The sequence below is a fragment of the Wallemia ichthyophaga genome (assembly GCF_000400465.1).
Source record: "Wallemia ichthyophaga EXF-994 unplaced genomic scaffold scaffold24, whole genome shotgun sequence".
NCBI classification, from domain to species: domain Eukaryota; kingdom Fungi; phylum Basidiomycota; class Wallemiomycetes; order Wallemiales; family Wallemiaceae; genus Wallemia; species Wallemia ichthyophaga.
This window is the reverse complement of record NW_008806297.1, coordinates 48,451-63,826: the sequence shown is the minus strand read 5'-3', so window position 1 is coordinate 63,826 and position 15,376 is coordinate 48,451. Positions and strand designations below refer to the sequence as shown.

At 46.3% G+C, this 15,376-nt stretch overlaps 6 protein-coding genes and 1 non-coding gene across 7 annotated transcripts; 4 read left to right on the top strand and 3 right to left on the bottom strand.

The window, feature by feature from the left end:
• Positions 1 to 29: 29 nt before the first annotated feature.
• On the bottom strand, positions 30 to 884 carry J056_002698 (Heme oxygenase 2; the record flags this gene model as incomplete). Its single annotated transcript, XM_009271963.1, has 1 exon — positions 30 to 884. The coding sequence occupies one exon, from the start codon at positions 882 to 884 to the stop codon at positions 30 to 32; it is 855 nt and encodes a 284-aa protein (XP_009270238.1).
• A 309-nt stretch (positions 885 to 1,193) lies between these two features.
• Positions 1,194 to 3,003, top strand: J056_002697 (uncharacterized protein; the record flags this gene model as incomplete). Its single annotated transcript, XM_009271962.1, has 10 exons — positions 1,194 to 1,307; positions 1,352 to 1,420; positions 1,466 to 1,561; positions 1,609 to 1,758; positions 1,811 to 1,876; positions 1,918 to 2,047; positions 2,103 to 2,391; positions 2,442 to 2,630; positions 2,679 to 2,728; positions 2,777 to 3,003. The coding sequence occupies 10 exons, from the start codon at positions 1,194 to 1,196 to the stop codon at positions 3,001 to 3,003; spliced, it is 1,380 nt and encodes a 459-aa protein (XP_009270237.1).
• Positions 3,004 to 3,123: 120 nt separating this feature from the next.
• Positions 3,124 to 3,852, bottom strand: J056_002696 (uncharacterized protein; the record flags this gene model as incomplete). The annotated part of the gene is made up of 1 exon (XM_009271961.1): positions 3,124 to 3,852. One exon carries the CDS (start codon positions 3,850 to 3,852, stop codon positions 3,124 to 3,126), a length of 729 nt encoding a protein of 242 aa, XP_009270236.1.
• A 175-nt stretch (positions 3,853 to 4,027) lies between these two features.
• J056_002695 (Exportin-1) lies at positions 4,028 to 11,005 on the top strand (the record flags this gene model as incomplete). Its single annotated transcript, XM_009271960.1, has 15 exons — positions 4,028 to 4,320; positions 4,370 to 5,559; positions 5,604 to 5,704; positions 5,867 to 5,879; positions 5,930 to 6,126; positions 6,175 to 6,993; positions 7,043 to 7,202; positions 7,252 to 7,381; positions 7,443 to 7,482; positions 7,532 to 7,615; positions 7,661 to 7,696; positions 7,745 to 7,810; positions 7,864 to 8,043; positions 8,092 to 10,288; positions 10,335 to 11,005. The coding sequence occupies 15 exons, from the start codon at positions 4,028 to 4,030 to the stop codon at positions 11,003 to 11,005; spliced, it is 6,177 nt and encodes a 2,058-aa protein (XP_009270235.1).
• Positions 11,006 to 11,517: 512 nt separating this feature from the next.
• On the bottom strand, positions 11,518 to 11,883 carry J056_002694 (uncharacterized protein; the record flags this gene model as incomplete). Its single annotated transcript, XM_009271959.1, has 1 exon — positions 11,518 to 11,883. One exon carries the CDS (start codon positions 11,881 to 11,883, stop codon positions 11,518 to 11,520), a length of 366 nt encoding a protein of 121 aa, XP_009270234.1.
• Positions 11,884 to 12,233: 350 nt separating this feature from the next.
• On the top strand, positions 12,234 to 12,306 carry J056_004917. The gene has a single exon. It is a non-coding gene; the product is annotated as a tRNA-Lys (tRNA).
• A 2,067-nt stretch (positions 12,307 to 14,373) lies between these two features.
• On the top strand, positions 14,374 to 15,349 carry J056_002693 (Cellulose-growth-specific protein; the record flags this gene model as incomplete). Its single annotated transcript, XM_009271958.1, has 3 exons — positions 14,374 to 14,525; positions 14,587 to 14,673; positions 14,719 to 15,349. The coding sequence occupies 3 exons, from the start codon at positions 14,374 to 14,376 to the stop codon at positions 15,347 to 15,349; spliced, it is 870 nt and encodes a 289-aa protein (XP_009270233.1).
• Between the last annotated feature and the right edge of the window lie 27 nt (positions 15,350 to 15,376).

Sequence of the window (15,376 nt, the reverse complement as noted above, 5' to 3'; positions counted from 1 at the left end):
AGGTAAACGCAGACAAAACACAATTTACTTTACAATACCCAGTATCCGATGACAACAAGCAGTAATAACGCAACCAGTACTCTAACATAGCTCATTCTGATTGATTCTTCCACTGGCTCCTTACCTGACTGGTTCAGTTCCGGTGCTACCACTGTATGCTTCTCCAAGTCGATAAACAAGTCGCTGTTGAATATGAATGACTTGCTAGCTTCATCGATCAGTATCGTCTTCTCTTCCACCGACTGCGCGATTATGTCGAGTGATCTTCTGAACCAGCTTTTGATCTTCTTCACTTGAGCCGCGTTAGCTGGGTATTCTTGAGCAGGATCGAGCGGGGGGAAATCATAGAACTGCTTCGCGTCGAGCTCCTCCAGCTTGTACGCCTTACCCAGCTTCCTCTGTATGATCTGACCACCACTTAGATCGCCCAAGTATCGCACATAGGCGTGTCCAGCGAGCTGCAGCCCGCTAGCTGTCCTGATCCGCTCTCGATAGTTCTCGAGACTGCTAGGAAGCTGACACAGGACCGCTTTCGCAAAAGGATGGTCGCGCCAACTCACATCCCCTTTCAAGAGAACTCTCTCTCTCATCGAGGGCGATAGCAGGTTTGTCAGGTCGCCCTTCAAAGCCGGTGCTCGGGCTAGCACGTCTAATCTGCTCAGCGGTGACAGGTGTGGATCGCTACTGAGCTTCTGTATCGACGTCTCGAGCGTGTCGTACAGCTCATGAAGCCATATTGTGTATTTAACAAACGTGGAGAAAGGCATCTGTGCACTGAGCAGCCTCATCGCCGTTGGTGACTCGGCCACTAGATCGTGCGCTATCTGAGTGCCCGATTTGAGGAGCTTTGACGCTGGTGTCTTGTCAATTTCCGCGGGGTTCATGGCTGGATTGATAAGATATTGATCAGAGATTCGGTAATGGTAAATCGGACCATGTAAAATATAAAAATTGGGAAAAAATAAATTGAATAAAATATAAAGTACTTGTTGGCAAGGTCATTGGCTGTTTGCAATGCTTGTAATCCCTGCAAAGACCTCAACGTGTAGCATCAGACATGATGTTTCCGCGCAATCACACCAAATTGTATCATCACACTCGATATCGCCTAACTGAGTGCGTTGTAGCCTCTGAGAAGCGCCCAGCTGACGTTAACTGTGTGATTGGCAGTGCTTAACTACCAATTCCAGCCCATGCCGACGATGATGCCTTCAGGATCACAGCCACAGCCACAGCCAGCACCCGGCATCCTGATCGTCAGCGCGAGTGGCAGAGACCTCGCCTGCGCCCTCCCGAACACCCTCTCAGTGGGCTATGCGCCAAACACAGGAGAACGACTAACGGCCCACAGGAAGCGATGGCATCGGCGGGAGAGCGATGGTGTATACCCAACAACCTTGTTTTCAGATTGGGCGTAAAGGTGAGCCCGCTCCGAACAATCCACTCGTATCTTAGCCACGTGCAGAAGAAAGAGGCGCCCGGGTACCTCGCAAACACGGCGCAGGGCGACCTTATCATACTGGGCGACGACGCTGTGTATCAGGTAGTGAAAATGGGCAAGGTTCGACTGAGGCTTCTCCGTGACACCCCCACTGACAGCCGACACAGAGCGTTTTGCGCACCGAGATCCAGGTCTATGCTACTAAAGATACGCACGTCGCCGAGGAGAGTAAGTGGTGTCTGTCTGCTCTGCGCGATCGATTGACTCCCCGCTTCTGTCGGATAGAAGCACCACCGCCGCCTCCCGAGCCTGTGCCTGTGAGTGGAGTTGGCCGTGGAGAGACTGTTGAGTGGCTGACCGCGGACTCAGATCGGTATCACTGTTGAGAATGCCAAAGGGAAAATGTTCAGATTGAACACAAAGGCTTTACCGGAGGTGTGTCCGTACACGCACAAGCTGCCCTACTCACCCCGCAGGTTAACATGGACTGGTCGCAAAGCCAGGGTGGACAGACCATCGCCGGTAATTTCCTGGGCCAGCTCACTATCAAATCAAAGACAGATGCGGAAGGCAGGATTAACTTCCACGGGAAAGAGATAGAGTCGGGTGTGTAAAATTTTCATACACACCCAATAACCAAGACAATCTCACATCCAACCAGGCCTCAACTTCTCCAACCTTACAAGCGCTAGTGGTCAAGTCAAGACAGTTCAAATGCGCTCCTGTTCCAGCAAGCCATTCATACAGCTCTTCTCGCCCATAGAGCAGTTCCTGACTTTGGAGATTTGCCTCGCCAGCTCGTGGAAGTGTGTGTCGACATGGCCCACCTCGGAAATCAAGAAAGAGAACGGGAAGCAGACAGTTGGGTTTTTCCTGCGTGTTGGACCTGGAGGCGTAGTTGAGGATGTGGTTAGCGGAAGCAAGACTGCTGGATTGTCTTGGGAGGCTGTGTGAGTGGGGTTGTGTGTTCCTCTCATTCAAAACTCAATCTCAATTACAGTCCTGAACCTGGCACTGCACGTCTGTCGCCGGATGACAAGACACCATTCGACCCTGCGAATCCAGATCTGGTGGACTACAACGGCGTTCTCGTCCCTACAAAAGACTTTGCGACTAGATTGGACAAGATACTCAATGAGCAATTCCAGATTAATCCGCTGGTGAGAACCAGCTTCATGGCTGATATAGTGTGCGTGGGGAGAAGCCTTTATTAAACACACACTCTAACACACAACAGCCCACATTTACTTAGATATCCACACATCGCTTTTAGATTCCTACCCCAAGGTGAGACACAGTCATACTCAACCGCATCCACTAAACACACAACACCAGACTTCTACGAACCAGCTGCATCGCTTGCAATTCGACCAACGCCCGAAATAACAGGACGCGTATTTCTTCTCTGGCAGGGAGTCAAGGATGCGGGTAAGTGGAAGGCAAGCAAAAAGCGCGAGAAGATGCCCATCAACTGGGCAGAAATAGTGGGTTACAATGCAGCGCAGTTCAACAAAGACGCTCTATTTAGATGTGTGGAGCTGGGTTGGATGGAGGTAGTATAAGACACTGTCTGACACTACCACTGACACTATCACTATAAATATCACAAACACTGTAACTATAACTATCACATGGACTACCATGATATACCAATGCAAATAACGTCATTCATAAATTATCGTCTACTCTTGCCTCTTGCTATCGCTATCGATCTGCTTCACTGCTCTATGGGCTTCGAGGGTTGCTTGCGGCGGGAGTTTGAGTATTTTCGAAAGGGTGTTGATATCCTTAGTAGTGAGATTGGGGTGGGTTGATATGAACCGATCCAGCTCGTCCGACTCACGCGGGTTGAGTTGGTTGTTAGCGAGTAGTCTGCCCAAATAGACAGCTCCGCGATGAGCTCGCCAATGCGACCAGGCTCTCCAGAGGACATAGAAAAGCGGGAGATTCGGCACTACGGGTATGATAGCAACGGGGAGGGTGATTGGAGCGATGAAGAGGGCTATCCACATGGATCTGCGATGTCTAGCGGCTCTGCTGATAAAACTCGCTTTGACCATGTTGAGCAGGTCTTTGTCTGATATCACCGATTTGGGGTAGAGGATGTCCAGTTTGTGGGTGCTGTTAGGGGCCACGCTCTGGCCAGGCTCTATGTGTTTTAGCGCCCATTCCGTGTATGGCACTCTATCCATTACGCTCTCGCCACCATTCCACACGCGCTTCTTCCAGTGACCGTCTGCCGAATCACTCAGCTTGTTCCACTGCCTATCGCACCAGTTGATCGTCTTGGTGAGGTAGTTCTCCTGCAGCGCCACAGTAGGCGGCTGGGAGAGAAGCGTGATTTGCGGCGTGGCCGTTGTCGCTGTTGTTGCCTTGATCGGCAACGCCACCAAACGCAACTTATTCGACATGGGCGTTTGGTAAGAAGGGGAGAATGCGAGAGAATTCCAATGCAATTTTCAGGATTTGCTTTTGGCTGCTCAATAGCTGCTCCCTCATTCGCCAGCGGATTCCGGTCCGCGATAATCGCATCGACATCATCGACATGATTTCAGATCGGTAGAGGCACCGCGTAGCCAACCAACGATGATGATGAATAGAGCAGCAGCGACTAAACAACTCCTACGCCCGGCAATCAGGCGTATCAGTACAGCACGCCCACCGCCGATTAGATACGGCCTGTTATGCAGCGCAGGACTGGCATTCACATTCGCCGTGACAGCATCGAAGCTGTCGCTGGATTCAGACGCCCAGAATATTCCCCAAGAGGCCATATCACTCGCAAACCCCGCCAAAGCGCGCTACATAGCGTACGAGGAGATCGAGAAGCACAACAGCGCAGAATCGTGCTGGGTGATTATCGATGGACAGGTATATGAGTGGGTGGATAGCGTGCGGATTCTCGATATTTCACTCACATTTCCCCAGCGTAACTGATTTCCTTGCTTCACATCCGGGTGGAGCCAAAGTGATAGTGAAAAACTCAGGCAAAGACGCTACACAGCTCTACGCGCCCATACATCCAAAGGGAACTATAGAGAACAATTTGGCCCCGGAATGCCATCTCGGCGCTGTCGATCCAACGAGTCTGCCCGAGATTGAGGACGAGGAGAATGACGAGCAACGCAGGATACGCGCGGCTAGAGAGCACCTCCCGCCTCTCGGCGCGATGGTGTCTCTGGAGGATTTCGAGAAGCTCGCTACACAGATATTGCCCAATACGGCGTACGCATACTACTCGAGTGCGGGGGACGACGAGAACACGCTGCGGGAGAATGTCGATGCGTGGAAGCGGTACTGGTTCAGGCCGCGTGTGCTCGTCGACATCTCCTCGATCGACCTCAGTACTGTGGTGATGGGCGCGAAGAGTGCACTGCCTATCTTCATCAGTCCAGCAGCGATGGCCCGACTCGGTCACCCGCTAGGCGAAATTAACCTCACCAAGGGCGCTGCGCAGACCGGTATCGTCCAGGGCATCTCCAGCAACGCTAGCTGCACTCTGGAGGAAATGTGCGACGCGAGGAGCGAGGGCCAACCACTTATCTTCCAGCTCTACCTCAATTGGGATAGGCAGAAGAGCTTGGAAATAGTACGCAAGGTGGAACAGCTCAAGCTGAATGGAATCATGTTCACCGTCGACGCTCCAGTACCGGGAAAGCGCGAGAGAGATCTGCGCGCCAAGGGCGACTTCGACGACGAGGACGGAGGTACGAAGGGAGTGGCACAGGCAATCAGTGGCTATCAGGCAGCAGATCTGTCCTGGAAGGATGTCGAGTGGCTGAAATCAGTCACAGACCTCCCGATCATCATCAAGGGCGTGCAGTCGGTCCAAGATGCTAAACTCGCAGCCAAGTCTGGTGTCAAGGCTATAGTGCTATCCAATCACGGCGGCAGACAGCTCAATTTCGCGCCTGCTTCGGTGGATGTACTGAGGGAGATACGCGAGGAGGCGCCAGAAGTCTTCGATGAGCTGGAGGTGTATGTAGATGGTGGAGTAAGACGCGGGACAGACGTTCTCAAGGCGCTTTGTTTGGGAGCTAAAGGAGTTGGTTTAGGGAGACCATTCCTGTACGCACAAAGTGCATATGGAGAGCAGGGTGTAGTGAGAGCGGTGCAGAGTAAGTTTGACGACGCGTAAAAATACAGCTAACACATGAAGCAGTTCTAGAAGAAGAATTGGCAACGGGGCTTCGTTTGCTCGGTGCTACAGATATAAGCCAGCTCAAACCAGAAATGATAAGATATTTAGACAGAAAGATAAATGTTTGTTAAGTTTTGATTTGATATCCAACATGTGTGGATTGACGCGTGCTCCCGCTTCCCAACACCCATAAATCAAGCAAAACAAAGGAAATGCCACGTGAATTGATCAATATATCTGTGAGTAGATTTGTAGTCTTATTTACGCGCCACTAACTTCCACAGGCTGGACAAGCAGGTGAGTTGTACACAGCACATGTACGCGCACACACCTCTCACACAGCGCAGGTAACCAAGTTAGCAGATCGTTCTGGGAGACGCTCCTTATCGAGCATGGCCTCACCGAAGATGGCCACCTCAAGCCAGATACTACAGATATACAGACTGAGAGACTGAACGTCTATTTCAACGAGGTTGCACATGATGGCAAGACGCGCTACGTTCCAAGAAGCGTTAACGTGGATCTAGAGCCTAATACTATGGAGGTTCGTTGCCTCTGTCCCGTATAGCACCCCGCTTAGTTAACATTCCAGGTCCTCAGGCACTCCAACATCGGTGGCCTCTTCTCCCCAAATAGCTTCGTTAACGGACAATCTGGCGCTGGAAATAACTTCGGTAAAGGTTACTACACAGAGGGTGCTGAACTCGTCGATCAGATTCTCGATATTACGCGTCGTGAAGCAGAGAACACAGACTGTCTACAGGGATTCCAGCTTAATCATTCCCTTGGCGGTGGTACAGGTTCTGGTTTAGGTACTCTGCTCATGAGCAAGCTTCGTGAGGAGTTCCCCGATCGTATGATGTCCACATTCTCTATCATCCCATCCCCAAAGGTATCAGACACTGTGGTTGAGCCATACAACGCAGTACTTGCAACAAATCAGTTAATTGAAAACTCAGACTTGACTTTCATGTTGGACAACGAGGCGCTATACAGAATTTGCCAGAACACACTTAAAACTGATTCACCAAACTACGACAGCCTTAACGGTCTGATTGCTAGAGCAATGGCAGGTGTTTCAACATCATTGAGATTCCCATCTCAGCTCAACTCCGATTTAAGAAAGCTCGCCGTGAACATGATACCTTTCCCAAGATTACACTTTTTGTGCACAGCAATTGCTCCATTATCGAGCGTTAGGAACAGATCCTACCAGTCAACTAACATTCAGGATCTCACCGCTAGCTTATTTGACAGCAACAATATGCTTGCTCAAATACCAAAGTACGGTAGATATATGACAGCAGCAGCACTCTACCAAGGACCAATGGGTATGCGCGATATCGAGGACACTATAATGGCATATCAAGCTAAGAATGCAGATCAATTTGTTGAGTGGATTCCACATAACGTGGGTTTGATGTGGTTATAGATAAGGTGACACAACTAACAAAATACAGGTTCTCACTTCACACTGCAGCGTATCACCAATAGATTCCAAGACCGGAGGTACATTCATCGCCAATACAACATCGGTTCAAGATCTATTCCATAGAAACGCCACAATGTTTAGTGCCATGTTGAAGAGAAGAGCGTACTTGCACTGGTACACGGGAGAAGGTGAGTGGGGATGCGTATATATAGTAACTAGCTAACAATCCATACACAGGAATGGATGAAATGGAATTCACAGAAGCTGAGTCAAACTTGATGGATCTGATTGCCGAGTATCAACAATACGAAAACGCGGGAGCTGAGGACTACGACGAAGAGTATTACGAGGAGGAGGTAGTTGAAGAGTAGAGTTAATTATTTTTTTGTAATTACTTATATTTTCCGTTTAGGCTTATACGCGTGTAGAATCACTGCTTTATTTCCTGCGCTCAAGAGAGAGATGGACGTGAGTTCACTGAAAATGGAAATAAGCCAAAACTGATGAGAATTACAAGTCAATTCTTGATTTTAGTCAAGATATCGACGTTGGATTGCTAGATCGTGTTGTTGCTGCGTTCTTTGCCGGTGCAGGCCAGGAGGTGAGATTTTGGTTGGAGTTTGCGACAAACGCTTACAAGACGTAGCAACAAATGGCACAGCGCGTACTCACGCAATTTCAAGTTAGTTTGATGCGATTCAAGCCTTCACAGCTTACCCCTATCAAACAGGATCATCCAGACTCGTGGCAAAGAGTGCCTGCGATACTCGAATTGAGCCCGAGTCCACAGACTAAAGTGGGTTCATAGCCACACATATACTCCATCCTCGCTGACACTAACACCTCAAGTACATTGGCTTACAAATCTTGGAAAAGCTCATTCAAACAAAGTGGAAGGTCCTCCCCGTTGAACAGCAGCAAGGAATCCGTAACTTTGTCGTAAACGCCGTCATAAAGACTTCAGAGGATGAAATGACGATGCGTAGAGAGAAGACGTATCTCAACAAGCTCAATCTTATTTTGGTGCAGGTGAGTGGTTAATGTGCGTGTATTTATTCCCGCTAATCATCCTGTAAGATCCTCAAACAAGCCTGGCCTAAGGATTGGCCGTCATTCATACCAGAGATCGTTACATCCTCAAAATCTAATCTCAGCCTTTGCGAGAATAATATGGTCATCCTTAAGCTTCTTTCTGAGGAAATATTCGATTTCTCCGCTGAGCAAATGACTCAAGCAAAGACAAAAGCACTGAAAAACTCCATGTGTGGAGAGTTCTCAGAAATATTCCAATTATGCTCTGAAGTTCTTGAGAAAGCTGTAAAGCCATCACTTATCAAAGCCACACTTGAAACTCTCCTCAAATTCCTCAACTGGATTCCATTGGGTTACATATTCGAAACCAATATCATCGATATGCTTATATCTAGATTCTTGGAAGTACAAGACTTTAGAAACGTTACTTTCAAATGTCTTGCTGAAATTGGCGCTCTTAAGGTCACTCCAGAGTATGATGCCAAGTTTGTTATCCTGTTCAACATGGTCATGACTATTGTTAACAAAATGATCCCTCCATCAACTGATATCGCTGGTGCATACGAATCTTCCAACGATTCTGACCAAGAACTCATCCTTAACCTCGCACTTTTCCTCACAAACTTCCTTAGATCTCACCTCTCACTCGTTGAAACGCCAGAAAACAAAGACGTCCTTCTCAACGCCCACCTTTACCTCGTCAAAATATCTCAGGTTCCAGAGCGTGAAATATTCAAAATCGCTTTAGAATACTGGACAGTCCTAGTCGCGGAACTCTACGATGAGGTGCAACAATTGCCAATGGCTGGAATGAACCCCCTTCTTGGTTTGAATATGAACGTTGCTGGTGCAGCGAGTGGTCAGAATCTTCGCAAAAATATCTACAGTGAAGTCCTCTCTAATCTCCGTTTAGTCATGATCGAAAGAATGGTTAAGCCAGAAGAAGTGTTAATCGTTGAGAACGACGAGGGTGAAATTGTTAGGGAGTTCCTTAAAGAATCTGATACCATTCTCCTTTACAAAGAAATGAAAGGTGTTCTCGTTTATTTGACTCACTTGGACGTTTATGATACCGAACAAATCATGACTGAGAAGCTCGCAAAACAGGTAGATGGCTCGGAATGGTCTTGGTCAAATCTCAACACTCTTTGTTGGGCAATTGGTAGTATTTCTGGTGCGATGAACGAGGATACGGAGAAAAGATTCTTGGTTACAGTTATCAAAGATCTTCTTGGTCTATGTGAGATTAAGCGTGGTAAGGACAACAAAGCCGTCGTTGCTTCAGATATCATGTACATCGTCGGTCAATACCCACGCTTCCTCAAAGCTCACTGGAAGTTCTTGAAGACTGTCGTCAACAAGTTATTTGAATTCATGCACGAAACTCATGAAGGTGTTCAAGATATGGCTTGCGATACTTTTATCAAGATAGCTCAAAAGTGTAGAAAGCACTTTGTGATGCAACAATCAGCTGAACAAGAACCATTCATTGATGAAATTCTCCGTAATCTTCATCGTATCACAATAGACTTGGCTCCTCAACAAGTCCACACTTTCTACGAGGCCATTGGACAAATGATCTCAGCTCAACCAAACAAGCCTGTGCAAGAGAATCTCATTGCCAAGCTTATGGATATGCCAAACAACGCTTGGGACTCTCTAATGCAGCAAGCCGCAAGTAATGTTGATGTGCTTTCAGTACCAGAAAACATCAAGATCCTTTCAAACGTACTCAAGACTAACGTATCAGCATGTATGTCCATCGGCAGCTTCTACCTTCCACAGATTGCTAGAATCTACATGGATATGCTTGGTCTGTATAAAGCTGTTAGTGGTGTTATCAGCGAGACAGTTGCTGTTGAAGGCATCATCGCTACCAAAACACCAAAGGTTAGAGGATTGAGAACAATCAAAAAGGAAGTTTTGAGGCTGGTTGAAACCTACATCAAGAAGGCTGAAGATTTGGAGTTTGTCATTGCCAACTTTATTCCACCATTGCTTGAGGCCATCTTGTTGGACTATAATCGCAACGTTCCATCAGCAAGAGATGCTGAAGTTCTCAATGTTACTGCTACAATTGTGAATAAGCTTGGACCACTGCTTACAGATCAAGTACCACCAATTCTAGATGCTATCTTCGAATGTACACTCAGCATGATCAATCAGGACTTTGCTGAATTCCCTGAACATCGTGTTGGTTTCTTTACCTTGTTGAGGGCAATCAACAAGCACTGTTTCCCAGGTAAGTTGGTATAAAGCGATATGCGTAATTTTAACACACCTCACAGCACTCTTACAACTTCCTCCATCTCAATTCAAGCTGACAATGGACTCCGTCGTATGGGCTATCAAGCACACTATGCGTGATATTGCTGACACTGGTCTTTACTTGGCGCTTGAGGTTATTGACAACGTTCTGAAGACAGATCAAGGTGTTGCAAATGCATTCTTCCAAACATACTACCTGAGTATATTGCAAGACTCGTTCTATGTTCTTACAGACTCGGATCATAAGAGTGGATTCAAGTTGCAATCAACCTTGTTGGCTAGATTATACGGATTGGTAGCCTCGAACTCAATTTCAGCACCACTTTACGATCCTGCACAGGTGGACCCATCAACAAGCAATGCTATTTTCGTTAGAGATTACTCAGCCAACCTCTTAGCAAATGCCTTCCCTCACTTGCAACCAGTACAAATCCAATCATTCGTTACCGGATTATTCGAATTGAATGAAGACCCTGCTAAATTCAAATTACATTTGAGAGACTTCTTGATCCAATTGAAAGAATTACAAGGTGATCATGCAGGTGCTCCAGCGATAGATCAGGCAAATGCTCCAGGCGCTGCTGCAATAGAATTCGAGCAACAAGAGGAGGATAGAAAACAACGTGAAGCTGCTAGAAATGCAGTACCGGGTATGATCAAGCCTGCTCTGCTTGAAGACGAGGAACTCTAAACAAATAAAAAAGAACCGATTTTTCTTCATTTCTATTCCGACATTCAAGTAATATATTTGCATATATAAGAATTAATTATTATTTCATAGTCTGTTGAAGTGTGTACTTATTAGTGTTGAAAATGTGGATATCTGACTTGTATTTGAGGTACTGCTATGCGATAATCAAATCCAGTGATAGAAAGAAAAGTGAGCGAGTGATTATAGCATGATGATGTTTTTAAGGGTGTTATTGACACTCTACTAGAAACAATAATAACTGGCTGGAATTTGAGAATATGCATACTTAAAAAGAAACTTATACCTCTCAAAATCCAATGCTATCTTCATAATGCTCCTTCGTTTTTCATCCACAGCTTGTTCGATTAGATAGAAATCATAATATATAGTCAAAAGCGTTACAACGATTAATAATTTTCGCGTATCTACACTTCTTTTGCATTGAAAGCTGACAATTGTAGTGACTCAAAGGGACGCGGTTCTTGGCATGTGTGCCGTAAATTGGGATTTTACTACGTGGAGCTACCGGAGGCGGGCGGGTGGGTGCTGTGCTGGTTTTTGAAGAACTCGTAGAGAGATTTGAGAGCTTCTTCATTTGAAAGCATATATTTCATCTCGAACCTTAACCCCAGTCCATATATCCTCCTCCTCAAAAATAATCCTGCTTGATCGAACTTCCTACATCTGAAAATCCTGTTTGTGATACTGTCTACTTCATTGCACTTGCTGCAAAGTGGTGAGTCGGACAGTTTGAATCGGAATCGGTAAGACTTGGCAGTAGGGAAGTGGCCTGAGCGGATATGTGTGGCCACACTTCGCGTACCACGGGGAAGCTTGTTGAGCATCCTGGCCGCCTGTGTGGAAGTCATCCTACCCATTGCTCTCTCTGCATCTTTCGACTTTGGTCCTGGTAAACTACGTGCATCTACTCTCAAGAGAGCAGTGTGTCGCTCAAGCAGGCATTTACGGAAAGCGGAAAGAGCCGGCTTGAGAGTAAAGTCAATAGAGATCACAGCTGTTTCGAAATTGGCTGTGAAAATATTCACAAACACACCGTATACACTTTATTGAACTCAAATTCAACAACAAAATAGCATAGTAAGTCTCTTGTTGGGCTAGGAACTTGATTCCGCAATATTACAAGCAAAAACTGAAGATTTGGCGATTCCAGGAAAAATATGCGTAAAAAAAGACGAATATATACGTGCTTTTAAAAACATAATCATAAGCCTCGCTAGCTCAATCGGTAGAGCGTGTGACTCTTAATCACAAGGCTGCGGGTTCGAGCCCCGCGTGGGGCTAAATTTTTTGATGTTAAAACATTTTTGTATCATTTTGATGTGATATTTTAACGGGCTAGCATATTAGTTCTGTCGAGGAGTTGTCAATTGTGCTCAGTCTTATAGTATGACGGTAAGTCATATTCGCAAATGATGAACTTGAATGTAAATTTTGCTAAAGCGATTGCTCGGATTATAAGAGCTGGGTTGGTATTACGAGGTGATCTCATTCTGTAATCCAATAATACGATGTTTTTCAAATGTTTGTGTAATTTAGCGTGAAAACCAGCCAATCTGTTTCCGAAGATATCCCGGCCGTCGCCACTGAAAGTGATATCAGTACTGCAATCAACAGGTAACCTGGAATGCAGTCAAAGCCTTTTGAAATTCGGGAATGGGAACGGCGGGAGCCAATAGGTAATTATTGGGTTCGAATGGAAAAATGGTCAAATCATCGACAACTGTTGAGTATAAGATGCACAATTTGCTGGGTTTCACGTCATATATAACCAAATTAGGTGTATATGTGAAGCAATTCAGTAGGAACTGTACTGCCTGAAAATAGTAATATGACCTAGCGATAAAGCAATTCGAGCAGCTAGAAGTGAAAAAAGTGCGATCGAGCATTTTACGCCTACTTGATAAAAATTATTCTGTTTGGAATAACTCTTATGCTATTCATGAGCAACACAAGGGGCTTGAAGTGGTTGAGTGGGCGATCAAAAACTGCGTCATAGTGTTGTTGAAATTGCAGAGATAAGGTGGTGATAACAGATTATCAAAGTATCGGGGCTTAATAAACATTTGAATTGTTTGCATGTTACTGACAACATGTACTCAGAACTTAATTGAATGATAAGCAGAAGTAGTTCATCGGGTCATCTACTGATTTGGAATGTGTTGCTTCTTTGCTTAGCTACAGGCTGCTTAGACTTCTTGCGGCGCTTTGTGGCCGTTTCTTTATGTGTGAAAAGCCAGACGGATGTAAAATTACAGTTAAATGTATCACTTATTTACAATGAAATACATGTTTTTGTTACGAAATCGTTATTCTATTTAATGGCAATGATGGTATTTGCTCACGGCAACTGAGGCTCAGGAAGCCATATCGAGCGTGGCAGTGATATCATTTTCAGAGACATGCTCGAGCAATTTCCAAGAGCGACTCGTATTGTGAGATTTGAGCATACCTTTGACCAATCGAGTGCCTTACGATTATATGTTTCCTTCCTCCTGTTCCAGCTGCCGTACGTCTAGAAGATGCCGAAGCTTCCAAACTTAGCAGCGTAGATTTCCAAGAGTAGTGGGACAAGAAATGCGTTGAAAATGCTTTCATCAGCTACCGGTAAACCCTCTGCCACCCTAGGTTAGATAGAGAACACCCTGAACCCGCGGCAATATTAATATTCAACACAAAAGCGACCTGAACACAGTCCTGATAAGGAAAAATGGTATAGAGTGTCACTTCAAGCAACCCCAAGTATCCCCAACAGATCATGTCTCAAGCTTTGACCGCGTGTATTTTTGTGCATGCATATGCATATAGCATTAGTGATCAAAACATTAGCACAGTCTAGTGGCCGCAATGCGCAGCTTGTGGCAATAGCTTTGCGGACGCAAATCGAAGAATCACCTGAGACTCGGCTGCATCTTTAGTCTAAATTTTCGATATGACCGTGATTGCACATGCCATACCTAAAGGCTCTCTGAAGAAGACTTCGGACGCGCTATTTTGGGAACCATAAGCGGGATTCTCAGGGATTTTCAGGGTTTAAGATGATCAGTTCCGCGCTAAATACAAGCGCAAAGATGAAGGAAAACCGTCTGAGGGATGGTGGAACAATATCATCGGAATAACACACGTGCAAATGCAGCATTTGTCACTAGTTGCCTTTTATAGTAGCAAAGTCTGGATCTCATGATGACTCTGCGTTCCTACCGTGCATTGACCTCGGCTGTGTTATTAACTGCGACTTCCTCAACGGAAAACAACGACGAACTACAGTTAACACTAAATTAAACCTCCTAGGCCGCCATCCACATTCGTTAGTTTCAAAACCAACACACTCACTAATACAAGACAACCAAATGTTCAACAAATCAAATATCGCGCTCGTCGCCTCAATAATCGCAGCAGCTGCTGCTCACGGTACTGTAGATGTCTTCAGTGCCAACTACCAAGACTACCAAGGTGCCGACAACTGGGCTTCCGCTAGAAATGCGAACTCCGCAGTCAGACAGTGAGTTCGGGGATATCGCCGCGCTTTGTTCGCTGTTCGCTGACGGTTATTCTTTCTTTAGATTCCCGGCTGACACTGGTTATGTCGGTGGTGACGGCATTTACAACCCATCTCTGATTTCTTGTGGCTCAGCTGGACAATCACCAACGTGAGTCGCGCTTGCGATGTCTCGATTTGGCTGACAATAAAATAGACCAACAGTTGTCACCACTCAAGCGGGCTCATATGTCAATGTGCACTGGGAAGGCAGTGCAGGTCCAAACGGTAATTCATGGCCTCACCCAGTAGGTGCCGTCATGGGATACATGGCACCATGTGACAACAACGACTGCACCTCGTTCAATTCAGCAGACGCCAGCTACTTCAAGATATTCCAAGATGGCCATGATATGTCTGTTCCAAATGAGCAAGGCTGGATCGACCACATGCCCGCCGGCGGTTCAAATGGCTATGGTCTGTGGGGTGGAACAAAGTCTATGCTCCAAGAGGGTTCATGGATGGCTATGCAGATCCCTGCTGATATCCCAGCTGCTCAATACTTGCTTAGAGTTGAGCACATTAGCTACCACAACATGTGGGCTCCACAGCACTATCCAGCCTGTATTCAGTTAAACATCGAGAGCTCCACTCCGAATGGCTCTCCATTCCCAGCTTTGACTCCTGCTGGTGAATTGTACAACTGGGAGTCTGAGCAGGTCGATGTATACCAACAGAACTTCTATTACGACGTCAACAAAGTCGGACCAGCACTCTACTGGGGTGCATCAAACAACGGCGGTACTAACGCTAAGCGTCGTCGTCACCACGCTGATGCCTCTCACTAAGTGTGGATAGCAAATTTTAAACTTCGA